Source organism: Apodemus sylvaticus, chromosome 23, assembly GCF_947179515.1.
Source record: "Apodemus sylvaticus chromosome 23, mApoSyl1.1, whole genome shotgun sequence".
In the NCBI taxonomy this organism is placed as follows: domain Eukaryota; kingdom Metazoa; phylum Chordata; class Mammalia; order Rodentia; family Muridae; genus Apodemus; species Apodemus sylvaticus.
The window spans coordinates 40,566,076-40,584,483 of record NC_067494.1 but is presented as its reverse complement, the minus strand read 5'-3'; the positions used below and the strand labels follow the sequence as shown (position 1 = coordinate 40,584,483).

Genomic DNA, 18,408 nt, shown 5'->3' with positions numbered 1-18,408 from the left:
TATTATTATCACTATTATTATTGTTATTACTGTTATTATTAGGCATTAAAGGATATATGTCTTAGTATTGTGTCATCATATGGAGATTTTATTGTCTTGAGACAGATGTCTTTGTAGGCTTGCTGTGTTAGAGACCGTGATACATGGATTTTACCTCTTGCCGGACTGACAGTTTTTGTGGTAACTGACCTGAGGCTGAGCTTCCTTTTACGTCTGGCATTCTTCCTAAGCACGTTGCCCAAGCTGCTTCGTGCACTGTTAGGCAAGCAGTACGCTAGGATGACCAGATCTGACTTAGAGATACAGGGAGCTCAGTGTGTGTAAAGGATCAGATGGCTGTGTGTGTTCACCGTCGTCCGGGGACTGCGGGTCCTTTTCGGGGCTATTTCATCCCTACTGTGTGCTTAGCCTGCTCTTTCCACCTTCTCTACACATCAGCAAGGATGTTCTGGAAGCCTGGCTTAGATGTATGCCAGCCTGCCTTTGAATGCCCAGTGACAGCTATAGCTGTGGTTGGGAGGTCTGGGAGAGAACCTTAAGTCCTCTGGATGATGCTGGGTTGACAGGCATCGTGTGAACATTGTCACACATAAATAAGTTCCTGAAATCCTGAAAGGAAGGAGCCCTTGGTGTGACACCTCTCTGAAACACTCTTGTGATAATTTTGGTTAACTCTGGTTTCGCATCATAGTTCTTGCTTTGGCCCTCTTCAAAAGAAGGGATAGTTTAGTAGATTCTTTTTTTTTTTCTTTTTTGGATTTGGTTTTTTTGAAACAGGGTTTCTCTGTGTAGCCCTGGCTGTCCTGGAACTCACTCTGTAGACCAGGCTGGCCTCCAACTCAGAAATCTGCCTGCCTCTGCCTCCCAGAGTGCTGGGATTACAGGCGTGCGCCACCACCGCCCTGCTGATTTTTTTTTTTAAGTCATTACAAATGAATGCTTTCTAGAAATAGTAACAGTATAAAAACATGGTCCTGGGAGTTGGCCTCGCAATGATTTTATAGACTTTATGAGTGTGGAAACAGTAGTCAGCCCTGGTGCAGCTATAAGCAGTCATGTTGTTACAGATGGAAACAAAGTTATCTTGACAATTGTGTGAGATGGAAACAGTTATTGTAACAATAGCAAGGCTCTGGGAGTTGGAGTCCCGGTTTAGGATTCAAGGGTCAGGGGTCTGGGGTGGTTCAGCAGGTCTAGAGGTGCTTGTCTACAAGCTTGGCTATGTGAAATTGCCCCCTAAAACCTCCATAAAGGTGGGGAGGGAGAACCAGCTTCACAGTCCTGTGACGCTGTGCTGGATCCAGGCACACAGACACACGCACAACTGAAGAAAAATTAAATGTTAATTAACCATTGCTGCAACAGCTTCCAAAGGGTCAGAAAGAGTTTCAGAAGAAAAATCCAGCAGCAAAGCCACAGAAACCATCCACCTTCTGTGGGGCTGCCTTTGCCCACCCTCGCTGAGTTCCAGAGTCCACCTTTTTCAGTCAGGGTGGTTAAAGTTTGCTAAGTTACTGGGACTGTTTTACAGAGTTCAGTTATTTGTTAGCTAGCATTTGTGCAAAGGAGCCACTGTGTCTTAGCAGAGGTGACAAGATGACAGTGTATTGGCAGAGACAGTAGTTGGTGTCAAAGATTAGAAGAGACCAGGATTCCTAGGCCTAGACCGTGGGTCTCTCTGTCACTCCGAGTGCTTGCCAAGCAGGTCATGATTAGCAGGTGCTTTAGTCCCAGCTAAAGGTCATAGACTTTACCCCTGAGCTTGACAGAGTAAATTCACACATAGCCTCGTTGTATCTGGGGCCTGGGAGGCAAATACTGCCCCATTTGTTGCACTAACACAGGCTGCAGTGTGGCTTACATCCTAGAGGATACCACAGTATTCCGGTATACCTGGCCATGCTTCTTAGACCATTAGGAATGGTTACAATTCCTTGTCAGGTCAGATAGCAAAGAACATGCATTTGTGATATCTCCTTCAGCAGGAACAGGCCATTAGGGTAGAGGATCTGTTAATATGAGAGTGAGAGTGAGATTCAGAACAGGACTGAATCCCTGCTTCTGTCTAGGGGGAAACCAGGACCAGGGAGATCCTGGTGGCCCTCACTTCTGCCCTAGTGCTGCAGACCACAGCAGTCAACCCTGCTCTGCCACATAGGGTAAAGCCAGGTCGTGGTGGGGTGGCCTCACACACCGTGACAGCTAAAGCCCTGCCTTCCCAAGGACATGGGATATTTTCGTTTAAAACTTAAAACAAAAACCGTAAGGTTAATTATATGTTTAGTTTTTGAAAATTTGTCTCCTTTAATCTTTGTTCCATCAAGCAACCTTACATAGTGGGCTTGAATGACATCGCTTTTAGCTGTCCTGTTTGAAATCATCAAAGCAACAGGGAACAAACTAGCAAAATGTTTACTCAATAATTCAAGTGGATTACAGAAAGGGATGTATCCATGCATCGGAGTGGTGTTTGGCATTAGAAAAGGGACGAAACACTAACACAGGTACAACAGATGATTTGAAAATGTGTTAAGTGACAGACAGAAGATTTCATTTCTCCCATACACCCAAAATAGGAAATCATAGAGCCTAAAAAGTAGGTTATGGGTCATCAAGGTTTGGGAATTTAAGAATGGAGGCATTGCTAAGAGGGACTATGTTTTGCTTTAGATGGTTGAGGACATTCTAAAGCTAGCCACGTATGGTGGTGCACACCTGGAATCCTTGACTAAGGCAGGAGGATTGTAAATTGGAGCCGACCGTGCTATGTAGCAATACTCTATCCCAAAAAGGAAAACAAAAAAGAATCTAAAACTTGACAGCAATGTTTGTCGTGTAATTCTGGGAATGATAGGAAACCCAAATTGCACGTTACAAAGGGGTGAACCTTATGGAGTGTAAATTATATTTCCTTAAGACTCCTAAAACACAGACTCAACATGAAAAATGAAGATAAAGACTTGTCTCAGTTTTCCAATCCAGTAGCCCGAAAGAGCAGGCGAGCATACTTACACCTGATGTCATTCGTGACGTCTCCATATGTCCACTTCCTATTTAGAACATTCCCTAGCATTTAAAGGTCCTACCCAAATATTTGAGGGTTGTTAGGAACTGCTGACGGGGCTCCCTCAGCGGGGGTATTGGCAAACAGCACTGACATTTTGCCTTGATAAGGGGAGCTGGGTTCTCAGCACCACCCTGGGTCCAGACTGAGCTTTGAGCCCAGGCAGGTGTGATAACTGGGTGCAATCTTATCACTGCATCCCCTGCCTGAAATCCAAACATTCCAGTGCCGCCATCTGTATTTCCTCTCTGTCCCGTGGCATTCCCGATACGTGAATATAGAAGAAAAATCACTGGAGACGTTTGACCCGCAGTGGCTTCTGTGAGTGTGTGTGTGTGTGTGAGGATCAGTCTAGAATGTATCCCTGTATCAGAACTTCTATTGATATTTGCACTTATTCGATAAGAGTGAGTATAGACACTAATACTGTACATTGAGCCTACACATAGTGCACAACTTTAATCCCAGTACTCGGAGGCAGAGGCGTGGTAGGTCTCAGCATTCGAAGCCAGCCTGGTCTACATAATGGAGTTCTAGAAAGCCAGGACCACATAACAGAGAGACCCTGTCTCAGACAGAACAAACAAGCACAAAAGTTAATGACTGTAGGAGAAATCTTGAGCTAAGGTAAGTCTCTTAGTGACATTACCTAAAGGAAACTTGAGTAACAAGATTGATTTACCAGAGAAAGAGCTGACAGATAATTTAACATAAGTCAAACTCGGCGGTTACACTCGGGGGTAGATGGGGTAGATGGTATAAGGTTTCATTGTCAAATCTGTCTTTTTTTTTTTTTTTCTTCTTAGACACTTAGACGTTTTAGATGACATTTTGATAATCAAACTGTAAAGACCCAGCGGTGTGTGGTTTCAGAGTGCGCTATGAAAAGCCATGCTTCTTTGAGATGCCTCTGATCAACAGAGCCTGGAAACTTTAGCCTGCAGGGTCATGGAATCTCACAGAAACTTACTCCAGACTCACGTGACCTTGGGACAAGGTCCCATCCCACGGATTTCTGTTCTCTTTGAAAGTCACATACCACACAGACACTGAGACAGATTTCAGACCTTATATATGGGGGTCAGGGATCCCACTCTGGCTGGAAAGTGGGGTGTGTGGGGGAACAGAGAGATTCTGACTTTTCTGCCCAGTGCTTGGGGCACCAGCAAAGGCGAGGCTGGGTTTATTTGCTTTAACAGGGTAGCTGCTACTGGTTTACTCAAAACAAAACCAGGTTGGATGTTTTAATCCCCATGGCGCAGAAGCAGTCTGGCCTGCCCTGTGGCATGTCTGCCCAGAAAGGTCATCCTAAAAACGGAAGCAGGTGCCCACAAATGTCCTCTCGCTGCCTGCCTCGGCCTCCATTGTTATTTTCTCCCTTGTGGTCAGGTGATGTTCTTAGCTGTCCTGTGTTCGGTCTGCCTGCATGCCCCTAAGAAAGAAGACAAGCCGTCTACACCCTCACTCTCCACCCCACGTGTCTGGACAGACCCCATGCCCCTGGACCAGCCAAAACCAACCAAGAACATTGACCTCACTTTCATGTAGCCTTTCAGACTTGAAAGGAGGCAAGACTCAGGCTGTCCTTTTGCAGCTCAAGCGGCTGAGGCCCAAGGACAGAGGGAGAGCATCCTCTGCTCTGCGTTAAAGGACAGTCTTTGACATCTTTATTCTTGCCGGTGTCCCAGCGGTGGCTTTGTTTAGCTTGCGCTCAGAGACTCTTAGCTTGATTTTAAGAAATAAGAATGCCTGACTATTCTTGTGAACCCTGAGGTGCACACCTGGAACCTCTGGCACTCTGAGAGGGTCAAGGCAGGAGGATCGTGAGTTCTAGACTGACCTAAGCTATATACCTAGACCTTTTCTAAAACTAACAAAAGGAAGTACAGGTTCCTAGACTCTGAGACTAACAGGCGGGCATCTAAGAATCTGTTCCAGGGAAGCTGCCAAGATTCACCCAGGGGGGAGAAAGGAAGGGGCAGAGGACACAGGATAGCGGGGGACCTAACTGTGCTCTCCTCACGGTGACCACAGATCCTGAATGAACCCAGCACACAGGAGATACCCATCATAGGGCCAGGCCTGATAACTCCTCGGTTCTGGGAACAGTAGATTTAAGCTAAGTGGCCCAGTGCTTTGAGAAGATTTATTAAGCAAAGGTGGGCGGAGTCAGGGCGAACAGAGGACATTCAGTCCTCATACTAAACAGTGTGTGTGTTTTGCAGTTGGATGGTCAGTGTGAATGCTTGTGAACTGCTAGTTGCTTTTCATTAAAAGCAAAAACCAAACAAATATTTAATTTTTTTTAATTCTTTCTTAGAAATAACAAAAAAATTAGTTCATCCCCATTTTTGGTTTTAGGCAGTTTGGTTTTTTTTTTTAAAAAACAAACAAATAAACAGGCCTCCAGCACCGGTGTTCTAGTAGGAAATGATAACCTTGGCTCTTGACACCAAAATAAAAACCATTCACCTAAATTGCGCTACTACCTGGGCTACTAAATAGGATCAATAAATTAAATAAATAAATAAATAAATAAATAAATAAATAAATAAATAAATAAATAGAAACTGGCTAGTTCCCAGATAACTTCCTTTAAAAAGGATTTTTAAATGACATTTATTGAGGTGGCAAGGGCGTGCTGTGCTCCCCACCCCACCCCCGTGTGCTTGAGGAGGTCAGAGAACACTTTGAGGGAGTCTGTCATTTCCTTCCATTGTGAGTCCCAGAAATCAAACTCACGACAGGCTTGGTGGCCCTCGCCTTAACCTGCGGAGCCATCTCAAGTCAAGACAAGTCATTTTGAAGTTCTGACATTAAGTTCTGACATTAATAATAACTCAATTATTATTAACCCGAAGAATGCTACGGCATCTGCACAGATCCGTATGTTTCTATTTTAGGTTGAGGTGAGTTTGTGAACGCCCGCTTGGGGATTTTAACATCTTAGAATTACCTAGGTCTGAATTATCTTCCGTCAGCCTCACCATTGTGAGGGGTCCCAGAGGCGCATGCGCAACTTTAATTTCTGCTGTTTGTCCATCCACCCTTCCCTGGATAGGGATGCAGGCTTTATGGTACTTTGGCAACCCTGAGATAAATCCTACTTTTGGGGGGTTGGATTTTGGGGTTGTATTTTAAATGACTAACTGGTGTGTGTGTGTGTGTGTGTGTGTGTGTGTGTGTGTGTGTAATGCTCATGTACACAAGAGTATGCGCTGATGTCAGTATTGGTGATGCCCGGTTAAATATCCAATCCGGATGCCCGCAGCAGTAAAAGCTCTGAGCCCCACCCAGCCCTTCAGCATTGCTACTGATGTGCAAATTTCAAGACAATAAGAACTGCCACAGGCCTCTGCTCTCCAGTTCTTTGTCCCACAGTTTGGATTTGTGAGTCCACGACCCACGCAGGACTCTTCTCCTGTCCATAGGACCCTTTAGTTCTTTATTTCTGTGACACTGTTGCGGTTCAGGAACCAAATGTATCCAAATCGAGCGGGTTCATTAAAAACCATCATTCACCACGTACACTCAGCACCAGGGCAGCACACAGGGAAACTGGGTTTACATGTGTGTCCTCAGTTGAAGTCTGATCTCTCCCAGGCTCCCATACTGTGTATATAAACAGTCTTGTTGTGGTTAGTAAATGTTGCACTAAATTTGGTGAAAGTTTATGCTGCATCACAACATATTATTAAAGATATATAAACTGAAAAGAGCCCTGATGTACTTTCTAAACAACAAACAGTTTAGTGTGCTGTAGAGTAAGGCGGTATGTGCCATATTTGGAAATTAGGGAGTGGTGCTTTTAGATCCTTTAGGTGATTTGTAACACTTGTGCTTAGGAACTGACTGGTTCTGAGGGATATTGAAATCCCTGAAGGAAGACCCCAGACTCATAGCCTGCAAAGACAAAGAACATTTATTCTGCAGAAACAACCAGCATGCAAGGGTCAACCATGCATGACCCCAGACAAAGATGTGCAGGCCTTCTCATAGAGAACCCGGAGAACTCTCTAGAAGGATTAGATCTTCTAAACTTTCATTGGTGGGTGCTAGGGGGTCATAGTTCAGTGATCTGCATTCCTATGTCATGTTTAATGAGGTAGAGCTGACCAGTGCAGTTGGCCCATTCTGAGATAAGATATATTTCCCCATTTTTGTGATTATCTCTAGGCTATTGTTTGGGAAGGGGTTTTATGATCTTGATCTTGTTCTGGATTTTATGGTCTGACCCTGGAGCTGGTGCCTTATGGCCTTTTTTTCAAAACCAGGCCTGGTTCTTACATGGAAACAAATGGGGTTTATGTTGTCCTTTCCGAGGGTTCTGTGGTGCTTTGGGATGGTCTTGTGGAATGATCGATGTGTGTGGAAACAGCAGCGCCCTCGGTGGAAACCCTGGCACATCTTGAGTATCAAGATTGTGGAGACAAAATTCTGTATGTGTGTGTGTGTTAATATTGACATGGTGGATTTTGGTTGGTTGGTTGGTTGGTTGGTTGGTTGGTTGGTTTGGTTTGGTTTGGTTTTGGTTTTTTGAGACTGTTTCCCTCTGTATCCATGACTGTCCTGGAACTTGCTCTATAGACAACACAGGCCTTTAACTCAGAGATCCACCTACCTCTGCCACACAAGTGCTGGGATTAAAGATGTGAACCACCACACGTGGTTCAGGGAAGAGTCTTAAAAGCCTGGCGTATGCCCAAATCAGAGCTAGGGATCGTCCTTTTGGATAGGGCTGGTGGGGGAATCATCTTGAGTTTCTGCTGCTGTGCAGGTTTGCCCCTGCACTGGAAATGATGGGTTTATAGATTCACTCGGACCCCAGCCAGTCCCGGAAGTTCACCTTTCACACTGAACTGAGCGATTGCAGCCTGCATCAGCAGAAGTATTTATGAAGCTATACTCACTTACCTTCCAGTGTTGTCTGAACTTTGACTTGAATAAAACCTAATCGGAACCCTAATATGACACACAGCAGGGTGTGGTGACATACGCCCGTAGTGCCTGGCAGAGGCAGGAGGATTGCCCGCGAGTTAGGAGCCAGTCGGGGCTACATACATAGTGAGACCATCTCAAAAAAGAAAGCCTCCAAAAGGAGATGGGTAATACATCTTAAATTTTTAAATAGTGTGCTTCATGTAGTTTTCGGAATGGTTGATAGCAACTGTCCGCGTGTGCTCCTGCTGAGCTAGGGTCTGCTTACTCAAACGCTTGTCCTCACACCATAACAGCAAACACTTTCTCCACTGAACCAGCTCCACAGCCCTTCCAGCATTCTTTTGTGGTGATTACTGGCCTTGGCATCTGAAGATTCCCTTCATTTAGAAAGCGTGGTCCCGGCCACTCTCTGCCTCTCTCTCCTGCTCAGTCTGTGATGCCAGGTGGTCACTGAAGATCTGCCGGACCTGGAATCCGGATGCTTCTTTAGAGTTTTCTTTCTTAATGGCCCTTTTTAAAAATAAATTAAGAGTACTGCTATCAGGAAATGACTACCATTTTAAGTTTTAAAAATCATATTAAAACATAACAGCAAGTTTCTTTGGAGTAAATTCCAGGTTTTCAACTTGTAGATCTGCAGAGACACAGTTTGGGCCTTCTGGAGGATGCCCTCTCATGTACCAGTGATCCAGCCAGCGAGCCTCCCCATCGGGCATGGGTGTTAGAGAGTCCTTCGGCTTGCCCAGCCTTTCACATTAGGAGCAATTTTATTTTTCCCTCTTCCTTCTCTTCCTTCTTCTTGGATTTGTGTGTGTGGGGGGGGGGGGGGAACAGGTGGGGTGGGGGAATGGCTAGGGTCTAGCTGTGTAGCCCTGGATAGTGAGATTGATAGTGGCACTTGCTATGTATACCAGGCTGGCCTCAAACTCAGAGATCTGCCTGCCTCTGCCTCCCTAGTGTTGAAATCAAAGCTATGCACTGCCTCACCTAGAGAGAACACAGACAAATCCTGCCTCTGGAGAAGCAAATCACACCTGTGCCTGCTCCCTGCTGTTGCATCCCCTCCACTGGTTGCTAACTCTGCCCGATGGGCTAAGAACTGGCTCACTCAGTCCTGACCCCATGCCAGGTCACCTGTCCTGGAAAGAGACCCCTTTGGGCCTGTCTCTATCACCCATCTCTTAAGTATCACAGCTACTGTGTGCTATGGTCTTTCTCTGTGGGAGGGTGATATGGAAGAGCCAGTGAGAGGTTTCCTAGACATAGTAAGCCTAGGTTTCTCGAGCACAAGATGTAAGAACTATCTCGAGTTTTTAATTGAAAAATTAAAATTTTACATATAATATATAACATATAACATAACATAATATATAATATATTATATAATTTTATATAAATTATAATTTAATTTAAATTTATTATAACTATATCCATTTATTAAATAAATATATATTACTATATAATATACAACATTCATTTGTATAATATATTATATAGTATATATTATGTTTATATATACTCTATGAAATATAGTATATATATGATATATAGTATATATTATACTATAGTGTATATTAATTTATATGATATACTATATAATATATAGTATGTATGTGTGTGTGTGTGTGTGTATATATATATACATATATATATATATATATATATATATATATATATATATATATATATATATATCCTGCACATATGTATGTATGTGCCCCACATGTGTACCTGGTGCCTATGGAGGTCAGTAAAGGGTGTCAGATTCCCCAGGACAGGTTCTAGATGTTTGTGAACCACTGTGTGGATGGTGGGGAACTGAACCCAGGTCCTCTGCAACAGCAAGGAATGTTCTTAACTGGCGAGCCAACTCTCCAGCTCCAACTAGTTTTAAACAAAAACCAAACCCAGTAGGGCGAGAGTAGGGACATTCTAAGGCTCTCTTAGGCACTGGATCACCTGGGGGGGGGGGGGTGAGGCACCATTCTAATGCGGTGCCTGTCACGTGGGTGAGCTAGTGTTGATGGACCTGGAACCTGTCACCCTGTATGTTTGTCACAGTGTTATTTTTAGACGTCTGTCCTTTTCTTTGTTTCTGCTGCATAATTAGCATTTTAAATGGCTGCCTGATGTCCCTGTTCTCTTTGATTTTGAAGTTTATTCATTGCCCCGGTTGTTTATGTCAGTTACTAATGTCCCCAGACTACCAGGCTCGTAGCCCCTCCCCCTCCCCTATGTTTTGCCTTGGTGTGAACCTCCTCCTGGTACCTCAGCTGCCCTGTCTCCCCCCGCTGGCTGTTGTGTGTGGGGGTCATGAGATGGTGTACGGGAAAGTGTATATTACTAAGGATTTTACATACCTCGACACAGACGTGCTTTATTGACATGACGAGGCTGCATTTGAACCCCAGACCCTGTACTTGGCTGAGGGCTTTGTCAGCTGTGGCCCATGGCAGGTGTTTTGTGATTCTCAGTGAAAACAGATGTTAAAGAGTACAGCTGCCTGACTCCCCAGCAGCTCTGGGTTTAATTAGAGGGCAAGGAGGCCATCGCAGGGAGACAAGGGAAATTCAAGCTTCTCTTCCTGTTTTCCAGATCAACGTCCGGGTGACCACCATGGATGCGGAGCTGGAGTTTGCCATCCAGCCAAACACCACCGGGAAGCAGCTCTTTGATCAGGTCGGTCTCTAACCAGGCGCTTGGGAGGAGTCTGTCACAGGCCAATCCTTTGTCTTAGCAATTCTTTGTTGATAGCAATTACTCGATGCCGGGGGTTCCCTTTAATGCCACTCACTACCTCAAATACAGTTTTGTCTCATGGCTCAGCCCTTCCCAAAGAGGACTAGAAAACATTTTCTAGCATTTGCAGCTGTGTGTCACAGGTCAGCAAACTCGTTTCTGCAGAGGGCCACACAATCAGTCTTTCAGGTTGGAAGACCATGTGGTCTGTACCATCGTAATTGCTTATTCTCTCCACTGTTACTGAAAGCGGCCACAAAAAGGCATGACCTTGTCAAATAAAAACTATATGGGGGCACTGAATTTTTAAAGAGATTTCCTGAACCTTCCAAAAACAAAACAAAACAAGAGAACCGAGTTCTTACCTTTCGGGCCACACAGTCCACAGACCAGATTTGGCATCTGGGCCAGAGCTGACCACCTCCGTTGTATTTAGAATCTTCTTCTGTGGTTCAGACAGAGCAGCCTTGCTAATATAAACATGGTGACCGACAAGGACACGGGGCAGCACATCTGACACCAGGAGTGGTTCTCAGCACATCAGCCCCGTGGTCCCCCTTGTTTCTGTGAGGACACACAATGTCCTGTATTCTGTTTCTTAACAAAACACGTCAGGCAGCCAGCTCCAGCAGGCAGGTTCACTGCAGTACGCTGGTTTTGTAAAGCAGCTTTTCCAGAATGTCCTACAAGACTATCGCATAAAATGAGGAGGTGGGCCCCGCTCCCTCCCGTCTCATGGTAGGGCTAGAAAAACCCTCCTTGGTTTTTTTGTTCTCTGCCCAACTTCATAGACTAAGCAGGCCCAGACAGTGGCAGGGGTGTGCTGAAAATCCCAGAGCTCACCCTTGGCACTGAGGCCCTCCGTGGGTCCACAGAGGATATTTTGAGGAGTTGACAGGGCAGGTGTACTCATGTCCCCATACCTTCTGAAGCCTGGGGTGAATGGTAGAGATGAACAAGGGCTAACTCTAGAGAGTAGGAAAGGGTGTGGGGATACGAGCAAGGCCAGCGATGAGTCACACAGCACCTGACATGAGAGCTTGCCAGCCCAAGTGGCCCCACTGCCTCAGGGGGTGGCGCCTCTGCATTTAAGGGCCAGACCTGAAATTGGGAGCGCAGGTGCTAGGGAATCCTGGGAAGGGAATTCTAGCACCTTCAGAGGTTCTGCATGGTACAGCCCATGTTTGACCCAGTCTCTTCCGGAAAGTCAGTGCAGGGTAGTGCCAGGTGCTGTGCAGCAGAGCCCTGGGTGCCAGGGCTTGCCCAGACCTGTTCTGCAGGGCTTGGTGTGGGTCTGGGCTGCCGGTCACCATTGTTTGAAGGTTCTCTTTTAGTGAGATTTAAGACATTCTCTGCTGGGGGGGCGATGAGGGGGGGGGTGAGGCTGGATTAAGGATGAAATCTAAAGGTCACCCCCGAAAAGTTCCCAGGGGAGACAGGACACAGCCCCTGAGTCCCGTGTGGCACCGTGTACAGGGTCTGAGCCTGAGCAGTGCCCTGGCTCCCAGTGATGGCTCTTGAGCATTTCAGACCTTATCTGCCTTTGAGTGGCGGGGCCACAGGCAGAACTGCTTCCAAAACAGAGTGGGAAACCCGTCGTAGGAGTGGAGAGATGAGGCCATAGTCACAGAGCCAGGTCTGGGAAGCTTGTTCCTGCCTCTGCAGCAGCCTCTTCCCTCTCAGTCCAAGCTACAGCCTGTCGCTGGACTCCGGCTGGAGAGTCATATGGAGCAAGAGCTGGGATTGGATGTTCTGTGGAGACAGGAGGGGTGGGACAGCACTTCAGGTCCTGCTTGGGGTTGACTGAACCTGGCATCTTGATGTCCTTACCTTCTAAAAGCCAGTCACCTCACTCTCTCCTGACGCAGAGAAGGAGGGCCAACCCCCAAGCTGCGGAGACACTCCTTTGGGTGAGGCTGAGAGATGAATCACAGCACCTTGAAGACGGTGGGAAAGGACGGAGGCGAGGGAGGTGTGGGATTCCCGTATAGGGAGGACCTGTGACCTATGGCATGGCTTCAGAATGTCCCGGGGGAAGGCTGTGGAGAAGCCCGAGCTTAAATAAAAACACTGAAGACCATTCCTTGGGAACAGCAAGGAGAGGATAGCAAGTCAGGGCCCGGGGGTGGGGGGTGGGGGTGGGCAGCTTTTCAGTGAGAGCCGTGGTCTTGGCTGCACGGGATGCCTGCAGACTGACAGGTCAGTCCACACAGATGCAAGAGAGGATTCTGAGTGGTCCGTGGACGCCTAGAGCGGTAGGGAGGGAGGTCAATGGACAGTCCTTCTTACTAGCTGGTCAGGACTAGGCTGAGGCTGCAGTTAGGTGGATGGGTGGAAAGAGTGTCTTAGAGGCAGCACGTGCTTGCTGTGTGAGGAGGACTTCCCTGTGCTACCTTGTTTGTGTCACCTTGATAAGGTGCTGGCTTGTAGATAGGAAGTCGGCCAGAGTGGACATGAGTCCTTTCTGCACTCGGCACAAAGGGCATGGGCTTCACAAGGCCCAGGGGAGCAAGAGGAAGAGGCTGAGTTTCCTTCACACCACCCTGTGATAAAAATCTTGGATGTGGTCTATCCTCGCTGTTTTGTGGGGGGAACAGAGAGAGAGAGGATGAACAGGGCATATGGCAGCTAGTAAACAGGGACTCTGGAGGGGTAGGGAGCGTATGCGGCCACCCCACACACGTACACATACACATACACACACACACACACACACACACACACACACACACACAGATAAAGGTAATGGGCGTGGCCAGGATTTTATTAGAGATTTCAGATTTAATTTAAGCAGTTGCTGTGTGTGTGTGTGTGTGTGTGTGTGTGTGTGTGTGTGGTTTCTTTCTCTTAGGAAAGATAGATAATCTCACCATATAGCCTGAAACGGTCTCTAACTCTTCCCCTGCCTCACACTCCTGAGAGCTGGGATTTGTATATACCATCACACCTGGCTTCCTGTGTGGTTTTGCGTGTTCAATCAGTCGACTGTGTTTACTTTAAACATCACAGGAACTCTATGAGAAAGAATGGTAATCTCTTCTAAAGGTCTAATTTTGCTTGTCATGGCATTTAAAAATCGTAACATCTAAAACTTGGGGGACTTCGGTTCTTTTTATTTTAAATTACATGCAGGCACCTGTGCAGATGCCCCGTGGAAGCCAGAGATGGGTCAGATTCACTGGAGATGGACTTGTAGGCTGTTGTGAGCCTCCTGGCAAGGGTGCTGGGAATCCACAGAGCCAGGCCCCTGCTTCTAGACTCAATGCAGATGATCAGTCACTGATTCTCTATCCTATAGACCTTACTCCTGAGGACTTCCACTGCAGATCTTTAACAACAGAACCCAGGGACTTTCCCCTCCTGTTGTCCTTGCTACAGTCCTTAGATTGTGATCTTAGCATAGCTATGAGAATTTCACATTTCTGGAGGCCCTTGACCGGAGAACAGCCAAGCGCCCTCTGCCTATCACACTCTTAGAACCCTGGAACCAACCCCACCTGAGCACCCTGCTGCTGGGTGGTGCGCCTGGACATTCCTGAAGTGGACTGTTGCTTCTGTGTGCTCCTCGCGGGCCTGCCCTGCAGTCTGAAGTAACGGGGTGTGTGAGAATTTATATAACGTACAGATAAGCCTGAGTCTGGCCAGATTCCGGCTAAAATGTGTCATGTGTGCTTTGACCTTGCATCTGTGAGTCACAGGTTAAGGTTGAGACTCTGCCTGTTCCTTGTACCAAGAAGTGTCTGTCTCTGGGGAGTGCTGAACGCATGAGGGACTACCCCTTGGTTCTGGTGCCTGTGTTTCTCACGGTGGGCCTCTCTCACACAGGTGGTAAAGACCATTGGCCTCCGGGAAGTGTGGTACTTCGGCCTCCAGTATGTAGACAACAAAGGATTTCCTACCTGGTTGAAACTTGATAAAAAGGTAAGTAGGTTAACTATTTACAGGCTATTAATTGGGAGCTGGCCTGCTCTGTGAACATTGAAACCAGAATGCTTCCACCACGTCCTTGTCTTTTTGTTCCTTGTTATTTGTGTAAAGATTTTTATAGACAGAGAGGCTGCACGCTTCCAGGAAGAGAGAATGTGGATTAGATTTAGATCTCGGCTAATTTTAACTCCTCCTGGCTCCCCTGTTCGGGCAGGTAATGGTTTACTGCCTCCCGTTTAGTCCGCCTTAGTGGTTTTTTTTTTTTCATGAGATTAATCTGGGAATCATGAATCGTGCACCATATTGTCAGAATCTGTCGCTGCTTTGTCTGAGTCTGCAGTAAATTATCTTCTAGCTCCAAAGATTGGGTAACCCTCTTCCTGGTAATGAAGTCATCAGCTAAGTGTGTTTTCTTCAGACCCTTGGCAGGCTCTGCCTTTTCCTCTACCTGACTTTCTGGGTCACTGTAAGGAGGGTGAGAGGTCAGCTCATGGTCCAGGGCCAGATCAGCCTCAGGGCAGGTCATAGCAGGAAGGACATGGGGCCATTCCTAAACGAGTTTCTCTGGGATTGATAGCGTGGTCGCAAGAAATGTCGCAAGAAATGAGGATGGGGCAAGCCGGCTTCCCGCAGAGTGGGGGAAGTACTTTGGGCCTCACATCCAACAGCAATGAATTTCAGGGCTAGGGAACGTGGCTGGGTTGGAAGATTTCTTGCTCAGCGTACACAAAGCCCCGAATAAACCAGAAGGTAGGTGGAGGCGGGAGTATCAGAAATTCAAGACGATGCTCCACAATGCAACAAGTTTGGAGCAAGCCCGGATACTCTCACATGCTAACAATGATAATTATATGGTAATTTTGAGTCACTGGTGCTCGGGAATAGCCTGAAGTTGGCACCGAGAACTGCCCTCCGTCTCGCAGGTCTCTGCACAGGAGGTCCGAAAGGAGAACCCCGTCCAGTTCAAATTCCGGGCCAAGTTCTACCCCGAGGACGTGGCTGAGGAGCTCATCCAGGACATCACGCAGAAGCTCTTCTTCCTGCAAGTCAAGGAAGGGATCCTGAGCGACGAGATCTACTGCCCCCCAGAGACAGCCGTGCTCCTGGGGTCCTATGCAGTTCAGGCCAAGTTCGGCGATTACAACAAGGAAATGCACAAGTCCGGCTACCTCAGCTCCGAGCGACTGATCCCTCAGAGGTGAGCCGAGGCTGGCCTGGGTGAGCACAAGCCCCTGCCTTGGGAGGAGAGCGGGAGGTGTGAGAGGGAGCAGGGAACTCGTCAAGGTGAAGTGCTCCCTTAGGCTGGGACTCCAGTGCTTTACTAAGTACTCACTCTGGAATGTTCTGAGCCATCGGCTCCCCTGAAGATTAACTGAGACCCAGCCAGGGTCCTGGGTCCCTTCCTCATGAGTCTGACGGGCAGGCTCCTTTCTGACCTGCCTGCTTAGCTCTCTGCCTGGTATATAGTAACCTGACCTCTGGGAAAAAAATCTGTCCTTACTAATGGTGGCAAAAGGAAACTCCCTTTGGAAGAAAAGGTTATTTTAAAATAATTTTTAAAAACCATCCAGCAAGGATATGTTCTTTGAAAGGCTAAATCTTCAGGTTTATGCTCAAGAAAGAAAATCCGAAAGTAGAAACAAAAAGCCACAAGTGTCCCCTTCGAAAGGACAGGAAGGGGTTGAAGGGGTGGGGGGTGACCTCGAGGCTCACAGCTCAGCCCTCGAAGGGAAGGTGACAGTCCTGCATCTCTCCTTTCCGAAACCCAGAGTCATGGACCAGCACAAGCTCAGCAGGGACCAGTGGGAGGACCGGATCCAAGTGTGGCACGCGGAACACCGGGGGATGCTCAAGTGAGTGCCTGCCTTCTCTGGGACTGCAGGTAGCCATCTTCCAGACAGGTCCGTGCCCCGTCTGCGAGTGGATAAGTGGGCTCCCCTTGGGGAGGAGAAAATTTCAAGTTTCGTGCTTTAAACAAGGCCTGGTGTTCTTGCCAGGGCAAAGAAACAAGTCAGCTGAAGCCTCAAATGCTAGCCAGCGCTAACCACCCTTCGGTGGAGGGTCCAGTGGCCCACACTCATTTGGCTGAGTGTAGCACTAGTTGCCAATGAATCCGGGTTTCTGTGTCTTGTGGAGGAGCTCTGACTAGCTTGATTATTAAGGTTATTGCTTTAATGTAATATAATATTATATATAATATTACATATATATTTATATTATATAATATATTAAATTATATATTGTATTATATTATATTTATATAAATGTAAGCATGGGCTGCAGGTGAGGAGGCCAGTGAAGTTTGGGAGACAGAGGCTTGGGGCTTTAGGATACTCAAATGAAGACCCCAGTCTCTGCCTCTGGCCCTGTTCACAGCCCCCACTACTTCCTCATAGTTTGGGACTCAGGGACTGCATGCCACAGAGGCCTCACGTTGGCCAGAAGTGTTTGAGAGTTCTTTCTCGGGATCCCTGATTGTTCTGTGAATGCGGGAATCAGGGTTATCCCTAGCATAGCAAGAGAATTTAAAAAAAATGAAAGAAAGAAAGAAACAAAGAAAGAAAGAAACAAAGAGGAAAGAGAGAGAGAGAGAGAGAGAGAGAGAGAGAGAGAGAGAGAGAGAGAGAGAGAGAAAGAAAGAAAGAAAGAAAGAAAGAAAGAAAGAAAGAAAGAAAGAAAAGAAAGAAAGAAAAGAAAAGAAAACCTGTCTCCTTAGAAACCAGGACAAAATGAGTGGGTTCTTTCTGAACTCGTGAGGCAGATAAATTACAGCTCAGGACAGGCCCGGCCCCTCTCACAGAGCCTAGCTCCTTCCTCCCTGCTGCCTTTGGTAGCTCCAGGCCCTGCCAGTTTGTATGCGGTACCTCACGCCTCCCTCTCTACTCTGCGTGACCGGCCTTCATTTCCAGAGTAAGCAGAGGCTTATGTGTTTGGGTGTGACTGCTGCTAACTATAACACCTGTGATTTCTTTCCCATTAGGGACAGCGCTATGCTAGAATACCTGAAGATTGCCCAGGACCTGGAAATGTATGGGATCAACTATTTCGAGATCAAAAACAAAAAAGGAACAGACCTTTGGCTTGGAGTCGATGCCCTTGGACTCAACATCTATGAGAAAGATGACAAGTGAGTTGATCATTGATTTTTAGCTGTGGGGTAGCAGGCCTGGGAAACAGAGGAAGTGCCATGTGTGTGTTAGACTGCGTGGTAGCCGCCATCTTAAGTGGTGGTCTGGAAGTTAGCACCTTGGACATCTGTTCTGCAGCACAAGGAACGAACCTGTGGCAGGGGAAGGCCCAGAGGGCAGCGACTAAAGGACTGTGAGCCCTGTGAAGCCGAGATTGGTAGCTCCCAGGGGACTTTCCCCCTCTATGGCGTTCCTAGGCTGTTGCCTAGCCAGACTCTACCTCTGGCTCAAGGCTTGTGCTAATCCAACCAGGAATGTTGATAATGCCACCAGACACTCCAGGATTGTAAGCAGGAGCCTGTGCGTATGAACAATTAGCTAAATCCCCTGAGCCTGCAGAAGGTGTCTAATTGCTTCACAGCCATTACATTGTCTGTCAAGCAAGGTCTGTGAGCGGGAGTCAGAGAGAGAGCTGCCTGGCCCGGGAGCCTCTTGTCAGCTGAGGTTGTTTGTCCCTGAGATGCCTTCTTCCCACCAGGGAAAATCATCTTCCGCTTCACCAAAGGTGAGGTGGCCCTGGTGGTTGCCGGAGCACGGAAGATCGGCTGT

General features: G+C 47.1%; 1 protein-coding gene across 2 annotated transcripts in view; it reads left to right on the top strand.

Moving 5' to 3' along the window:
• Nucleotides 1-18,408, top strand: part of Ezr (ezrin) — a 45,195-nt gene that overhangs the window by 13,516 nt on the left and 13,271 nt on the right. For both annotated transcript variants that reach the window (XM_052169895.1, XM_052169894.1), the window contains exons 2-6: nucleotides 10,601-10,684; nucleotides 14,570-14,665; nucleotides 15,595-15,869; nucleotides 16,441-16,524; nucleotides 17,652-17,798. In XM_052169895.1, the coding sequence (XP_052025855.1) occupies nucleotides 10,601-10,684; nucleotides 14,570-14,665; nucleotides 15,595-15,869; nucleotides 16,441-16,524; nucleotides 17,652-17,798 (686 nt within the window). The remainder of the gene's footprint in view (nucleotides 1-10,600; nucleotides 10,685-14,569; nucleotides 14,666-15,594; nucleotides 15,870-16,440; nucleotides 16,525-17,651; nucleotides 17,799-18,408) is intronic.